A 7,872-nucleotide genomic window follows, 5' to 3' on the forward strand; every position below is an offset into this window, starting at 1 on the left:
TAACACCGGGCAGGACAAAATCAGAATAAAACTGGGAGAGGGGGCAAAAGGATCCCGTCACCAATCAAAGAAATAAGAATCTGCTTATAAGGTCGGCGAAAATTGGGAGAGGGGGCGAGACGCTACCGTCACCAATTAAAACGGAACGTCAAACGTAACACCGTTAACTAAGCTCCACATGTGTACAAACACAGTGGTTATAAGCTGCGAGTTGGGAGACGAGGCGTTAACACCGTCATCACCAGCAAACAGTACCTTAAATGAAGATCCGTCGCAGCCCAAGAAGGGCGCTACACCGCAACTCCGGCCAACAGGCAGTCGGGTGTCCAACGACGGCGAAAAGATCCAGAAATCCAAAAGGCCGATGCCATAGAAAGCGACCCGCACGTGAGAAGAAAAGATGAACAGAGCCTCGGATGACGTCATGCTATATAGCCTCTGATTGATCATCCGATATATCACAGGTGTGACTTGATATTACTCGAACGGCGCATGCGCGAAGGGAACATGCAGCGCTTTCAGCACAGCTGCTACTTGTTGGTCAACAAGTTGTTGCTAGGTAACCATTGAGCAAGAGTTAACCCATTTAATCCCAAATTTTTCCCAGACATGAAAATATTAAAATCAGATGTCATTGATAGCCCTTTGAATTAATCAATGGGAAATAATTGTAAAAATTGTGGAAATTATATGAAAAAGTGTGTTTTATGATCGGTCACAATTGTGACCGGTGGGATAATATGGTGTTCTTATACTAAGATGACCTAAAAGTGATTTTTCCAAATAGACATGATCATAATATGTGAACATTGTTTCTTTATTGGAATATATCTTGTCACAGCATTACTTTAGTGCAACATTTGCTCTGTAAAGTACAAATTTGACTATCTGTATATTCTAAACCAAGGTAAATTTGAGTGCTTGAGTGTTTATGCATAATTATATTGAACTTCAGTCAGTTGTAGTGTCATCACAGTAACATAGATCATAAAGATAACATCTACAGTAGAGGCTTTCATTTATATTTCTGAAAATTATGAACATTTGTCACACTGTCGTACGTAAGACTCAATAGACTTAGTCCAAGGGTCTCCAATTCCAGGATTTGAGGGCCGGGGTCATGTATCTTTTCCATCCGCCTCTACTTCAACACACCTGAATCAGGTGATTAGCAGGACTCTGGAGAACTGGACTGCATACTAATGAGGTGATCCATTTTATTCAGGTGTGTTGGACCAGGAACACACCTGAAAGTTGCAGGATACCGGACCCCAAGGCCTAGAATCAAAGGCCAGTTGTATGGCTCCTTCTCACCATTTGGTGACTTTGGTATTCTTCAATTTTGGGTTATTTCATCCCCTCCTTACTTTCCATGTTCGTTCTTGAAGCACTCAATGTGCAATAAAGCCTTGAATTTCTCCAAGGCATGGGTGGTGCAAAAGCAACATCTCTGGAAACGATTCTTGCATTGACTGAGCAGTCAGTGTCTTGGTCACATCTTGTCATAACTTGAAGAGAAGTGTCCATTTGAGATCTATTTCCATGACCTACCGGCCTTATGCCAAACCTTTGCATAAGATAATAAGCCACAACCCATGATGAGCAAATCGGTCGTTCCTCCTACGACACATTTGTAAAATAATATCTGAAAGGTAAATGGCCTGTACTTTGTATAGTTCTTTATCAAGTCCAAATGACCTGAAAATGCTTTTCACCACATTTAGTCATTCACCCATTCACACACACATTCACATACTGATAGCAGTAAGCTACTAGATTGTAGCTACAGCTTCTTTGGCATAGTTTGACAGAAGTAAGGGTCACTGGCACCACCGGCTCCTCTGACTACCACCAGCTGGCATGGCAGGTGAATTGTTCTCTTGATCAAGGTCACAACGACTGACACAAAGTGGGGGTTCTAGCAGGCAACCCACCAGGTACAAGACAAGATAAACTCCTTGGCTACCATCACCCTATTTATAAGTGTGCTTTTGAGATGGGCCACCACCACTTCTTGAACCTGACCATGACACTGTACCTTGAAGGATTTAGGTCTACACCTCTCATGTGCCCATTGATCTATTTGACATCAGTCTCTGTATAGTTATTTCTCATCTTTGTTTCCACCATGAAAATATTGCTGTTTTTCTAATGGATCAGCAGTTTCTCATCTTGTGTCGGAACCTCATTAGGATCCTCCTTATTTTTAAAGGGTACATCAGAGAGACGGTTATCCCTTCATCATAAACTTTTGCAGATGGTAACAGAGTGCCACATGATTGATGAAGGGTCAGATTATCCTCTTTTCCCATGAACTGATCATATGCATTCAAAATCAGGCATGGAAAATGGCCCATCTTCCCCATATAGTCCATGTCTAAGCCACCACTATCAAAATCAGTAAGGATTCCATTTTTCTCACAAATACATTGTTATATACTTTGTCTGGCCATCGTTAAGTCCAACAGATGAAGAACCACACTCAAAATTAATCTTAAAAAGGAAGAAGTTAGGAATTGGAAGAATATGGTATGCATTTAAATAAGTGCACCTAGATCAAAGGTATTATCCCACCGGTCACTATTGTGACCGTCAACATGTTCACACACCAAACTAATTTTTGTAAATGTAAAGGTGCATATCATAACTAGACACTTTAAAGATGATGTGCACCAAAAATCTTTATTGTATGTGTATTTAAACATACTTTACTAGCCTCTTCTTTGGGAGGTTTGTGGCAGTCTTCCTCTCGCCAAGGTGAAACCAAGATATAATCAGCTCTGGTCGTGATAATTTACTCTAAACATGTGATACTGCATAAGTATTATCCAAACACTCTAAACTTTCAATGTCTGCTGAACATTAACTGAAAATTTAATCAGGAAGCTATTTAGAGTCCTTGAAAGTGAAAAAAATTTCTTGGTCACTATTGTGAACAGTGGGGTGCAATGATGCCACCCACCTTTCTTGGCTGATTGTGAGAGGCTGTGCGGCTAAAGCCTTCCTTCTGCCTACATTTCCCAGAATGCTGTGCCCTTCTGGATCAGAGTTCCTAAAATTATCAACATTTTATCTGAGATACTGCCTGTTGTTTAAAATAATCATGATTATTTTATCATCCTAACTTATTTTTTTACACAAGCAGAGCCCTAATATTAAACATGGCACAATTTCAAAATCATCTTTGATCATTTAGCTAGGCTAGATTTAGTTTGGCAACATCTTGTCAGGGCAAGTCACTGTTAATGGGCTTTGAGTTTAACTGCTGTGCTTCAGTTTCTAACCAAGTGACGCATCTATCAACACGAGATGAGGCGATGCTCAGTGTTGGGATCACAAGTCTACACATTTGTTTTTTACATGAATGGAGTCGATGTTTCGAAATAAAATTGTTTTAAAGAATCTGGAGTCTGTATGATGATTCAGTTTAGTTTTAACAAGTCATTACATTGAAGTTCTCATGCTTGTTAACTTTTGGGTGGTCCCAATTCTGGAGAACTACTGAAAATGCTTCATTTTGTGTTGTTTTTGTAAAACGGTGTCATAAGGAACATGAGTGCATGTGTAACCGGGTTCTGCTTCACTCCACTGTACCAGGGCGGCCCAAGTAACCCCTCGACTCTGCGTTGTGTAGTTTTAAAGAAGACAAGGAGTTTCTGGGTGATCTGCAGTTTATTTCCTGAATGAGAACATATCGGGTTGGAGTCAGTGCAACGGCTCAGCTTCAATCAGCACACTCTTGTGCAGCTTTCACAGACTGGCACTGACTGAGTACAGTAAAAATCATGTTTTAAAGATCATACAATGAAGGATACAATAATAAATGATGTACCTGAATGAGAACATATCGGGTTGGAATCAGTGCAACGGCTCAGCTTCAATAAGCACACTACAACAGAGCGAGCGTTATGTTAGCTTTTTAACTTGGCATATGAAGTGTTTTATAATGAAATTAAAAGTGCCAAAATTAGTGCCAGGCACGTATCTAGTAAATATTAATTGCACTCTATCTAAGTTAATAAAAATTATGTTTTATCGATTGCTAACATTTTTCTACTCGGTGTGCTGAAGAATGAAACTCGCCTCTTGTGTAGCTTTCGCAGACTGGCACAGAGTACAGGAGCCAGCAGTATATAACCAACCACACAGAGAGGGGGGCGCTATTTCCCCATTGCACTGATGCATAAAGCAAGTGGGATTCTACAACCTAAACACTGTTATACATGAGCCTGTTCTGTTTGGATAATTTGAAATGTTTCAGATTTTGAAGCAGAGAAGATTAAATTCTGTTCTATCTCAACAAAATCTGAAGCAACCCTGAAGCGCCATTTTGAAACACTCCAACACCAACTTCAGGATCACTGACGGCTATCGGCTGGCTGACTGTGGGATTCTCACAAATCTTGTTTCTCACCTTTTGTTTTTTTTGTTTTTTACAGTGCAGCAAAGCAGGCAGTAACATCAATGTAAGGGTTTTAAACTGCATAGTTGAAACAGGTATCCAAATAGAGTCGCACTCCTTTGTACCTGGCACTCACTTACCAGGCAAAGTCACATTCTGACAGCAGCTGAAGAATGCTTTGCAAGACTCACTTCAGAGAGAAATGTCTCTAACCTGGAAACCCTTTATACCCATTAAGCTCTCAAACCCCAAAAACTGCTTTGCTGGAAATTTGTGTAAACCATCAGCTATCAAATTAATAACTGTAGAATACTTTAACTATTTGGGTCTAGAATACCTTTGTATACAGAGAGGTTAGTGGTTAGCTTATGTACTACTACAAGGTTCACAAGGTAGCTTGTTGGCTCATTTTATAATCAAATGAGCCAACAAGCTACCTTGAATGTTTCCTACTGTAATTATTCTCATTTCATACTGATGGAGTCAACAGACATTGGAAACTGCTTGCAACAGTTTGCATTTGCTTTGCACATAACAGTTCACCAAAGCATCAAGCTAATAAAACCTCTGATTTAATCAAAGCTTTTAATATTTGTAAGTTAATCCATGAATTTGATAAACAGGGTTTGTCTCCTAATTAACCTTTTTATGGAGTGTGAACACTGATTTTTTTTAAATAAGAAAACATAATGTTGATTTTTCAATAATTTTATGAAGGTTTTGTATCACCTTATTTAAATCTACTGTCATGAGTTAACTTCTAAAAGTTAGTCTAAAATTTTTAATTGTGCATTAGGAGAATTTCTTTTCTTTTTCCAAAAAGCAATCAGTTTTTAACAACCCGAGATGTTGCGTGTCATTTCAGGTGATTCAGTGATGCATGTATGATCTGAGCTGGAAACAGCTGAAACTTCCACTCACCCTGGAGCTCATCAACATCATACTGTACTTCTAAATCATGTTGCGTTTTCATTTGAAAGGAACTATACTGGTACTGAGATACCAGTCTGTTTAACCAGAGAACTCCAAATAGCGTCTTTCATGTTTGCGACATAGAGAACATGCATGATTGTTCAGATGAAACAATAGACAAAGTTAAGAAACATGTCAAAATCAGTTTTACTTCCCTCCATTCCAAAAGATTCTTCCGCTTCTTCATAATTTAAGCTAAAACTGTTAAGGGAACTAGCACAGGAACATGTTTAAAACATATTATTCACAGGCCTTGCAGCCTTCCATTTGCTGAGCACTGTAGCACATGTGAGAGAATATATTCTCTCACATGTGCTACAGTGCTCAGTCAAAATGTTCAATGGTAGCTACCATTGAACATTTTGAGTTGTTTACTTGCAACTTTGTCACAACTGAACTTGGACAAAGATGGTGGATTCACAAACTGATTAGCTGGAAGTCATGTCCTTGTTTAGCAGTTCCACAGCAAATGGGGTGATGTTATAAAGAAAAAACATTATAGGCAATAGAGAATAAACAGAAAAATATTGCCCATAAAGTTTATAAAGATAAACTTTAATCTATGCAGCACCAGGAAAGAATACATTTATATTCCTTACACTCCTAGACACTTAAAGTATACAAAATATTTAAGAGCTTAAAAAGTGAATTTTGCATGATATGTCTTACTGGTATTTGCTAGAATTTTATTGAAACCTGAAATCATCTTGTGCAGTCTACATTAGCCGGGCAATTCAGATTTTGTTTAAAGGTTTTTTCCGAATGTCATCAGTTGCTGAATATGTAGCTGATTTAGAGAAGTTAGAAAAATTAGGAAGAAGGTATTATATGAATTTTGAGCAACACTGTGCAGGGAAAATATCTTCCTATTTCATGTTTTGTGTGAGATCAAAATGAAGGTATGTTTGTGAATCTGATGGCTGTTAACTTGCTTTGCTTTCTTGTTATTAAATAACACTTTTGCTGAACGTATCTCTGATACAACTGTCCTTTTTCCAGCCAATGAAAACTCTCTATGCGAGCGATGGCTCGCTCCTGCATCTGCCCCGTGGTCCGTACTTCTCTGATGGACAGCGGCGTGTGGACTATGTTCTGACCTATAGCATCCAGAAGCCCAGTGCCGTCCGGCGCCAGTCATCCAAGCTGAGTGACAACGGCTTCTTCCATCGGCTTCGGCGCAGCCTGAGCTCCAGGAGCAGCCGAGCGCCACTGCAGCCCAAGGAAGACCCAGAGGTTGCAGCCACAGAACAACAGGCTAATTATCATGAGGATGACAAGCGCTTCAAGCGGGAGGAGTTTGAGCAAAACCTTCAGGAGATGGGACTGGAGCTAGAAAAGGACGAAGGGGTGAGAGTGGTTCAGCTTTTATGCAATGGGACACTTTTTTATGATTTTTTTTTTTTTTTGTTTTTAGATGAAGTACTTGTTCCACTGGTAGATTTTTTTTTCACCTATGAGAAAAATGTCTTGTCGTAAGTGAACAAATCTGCCAGTGGAACTAGAAGTTTTTTTTAAAATTTATATTAAAAAATTATTTACTTGAAACAAGTTCGTATATCTTGCTGAAAAGTTATACGCATGCTGAAAGGCCCCAGTCTTTCTGCATGCGTGGGTTTTCTCCGGGTACTCAGGTACTCCCACAGTCCAAAAACATGAATTAAATTTTATGTTAATTTTGTCTTATTTGATGTGTCCAAGAAGATTTGCTCTAGGAACTAGACAGAAATACTTGGTAAGATGTTGTGTTTTTGCAGTGTAAGGAGGCCTGCTGCTGCCAGACAGACACTTCGATGAGTATAACGTAATGATGATTGTGTTTGCATTCCAATTTTCTTCAGTATAAATTGGCCGTCAGGACTCTTTTCATCATGGGCAACATATGCTCTATAGATCAGATTTATTACCTGCTGCTGCTTCCTCAGGATGTATTAAAGAATTTTCTACTACAAAAACATAGATGCTGTTAGCAGCTTTGTTATGGAATTCTGAGTAAAAAAAAAAGTGTATTTCAGAATGACTCCAATTGATATTTCTAAGATTTTACAATGAGTCATTTGTTGCTGCAAAAAGTGTGTGTTGTCCTGTCAAGATTAATATGTCTTGTCACCACACTGTGGTTCTATTTTACGCAAGGGAATCAAAGACAAACTTGGACCTTCAGCTATGTTAACAGTAATACCAAAATATTAGGAAACAAGTTTCCAAAAACAAACAGAAGAATTAGTAGCTGAGCATCAGTAATGATTATCCTATGTGACGGAGGGGCCCGTCACGAGCCGGGACTTAATGAGTCCGTGTCAGCATGCGAGCACGCCCGCACACACATACACACAAATATTCACAATCGCTAACTTACTTCTGTTGCAGCTTAAACTGACGCTGTTCATCGAGGGTGCACACGCGGTGTTCCTGCTTCCGTTAGCACTGAGGTTCCCAAACTGTGGGGCGTGCCCCCTAGGGGGTGCGCCGTGCCATTGCAGGGGGGGCGCGGGTAGCCA

The 7,872-nt window shown here is 39.6% G+C and overlaps 1 protein-coding gene across 3 annotated transcripts in view; it reads left to right on the forward strand.

Annotated features, from left to right (window-relative positions):
- The window catches only part of ano1a (anoctamin 1, calcium activated chloride channel a), a 94,691-nt gene that overhangs the window by 34,213 nt on the left and 52,606 nt on the right, over positions 1 to 7,872 (forward strand). For all 3 annotated transcript variants that reach the window (XM_015016123.1, XM_015016121.1, XM_015016122.1), the window contains exon 3: positions 6,374 to 6,721. In XM_015016123.1, coding sequence (XP_014871609.1) covers positions 6,374 to 6,721 — 348 coding nt within the window. The remainder of the gene's footprint in view (positions 1 to 6,373; positions 6,722 to 7,872) is intronic.

Source organism: Poecilia latipinna, unplaced genomic scaffold, assembly GCF_001443285.1.
Source record: "Poecilia latipinna isolate Pla-1442-1.1 unplaced genomic scaffold, P_latipinna-1.0 Scaffold1982, whole genome shotgun sequence".
NCBI lineage: Eukaryota > Metazoa > Chordata > Actinopteri > Cyprinodontiformes > Poeciliidae > Poecilia > Poecilia latipinna.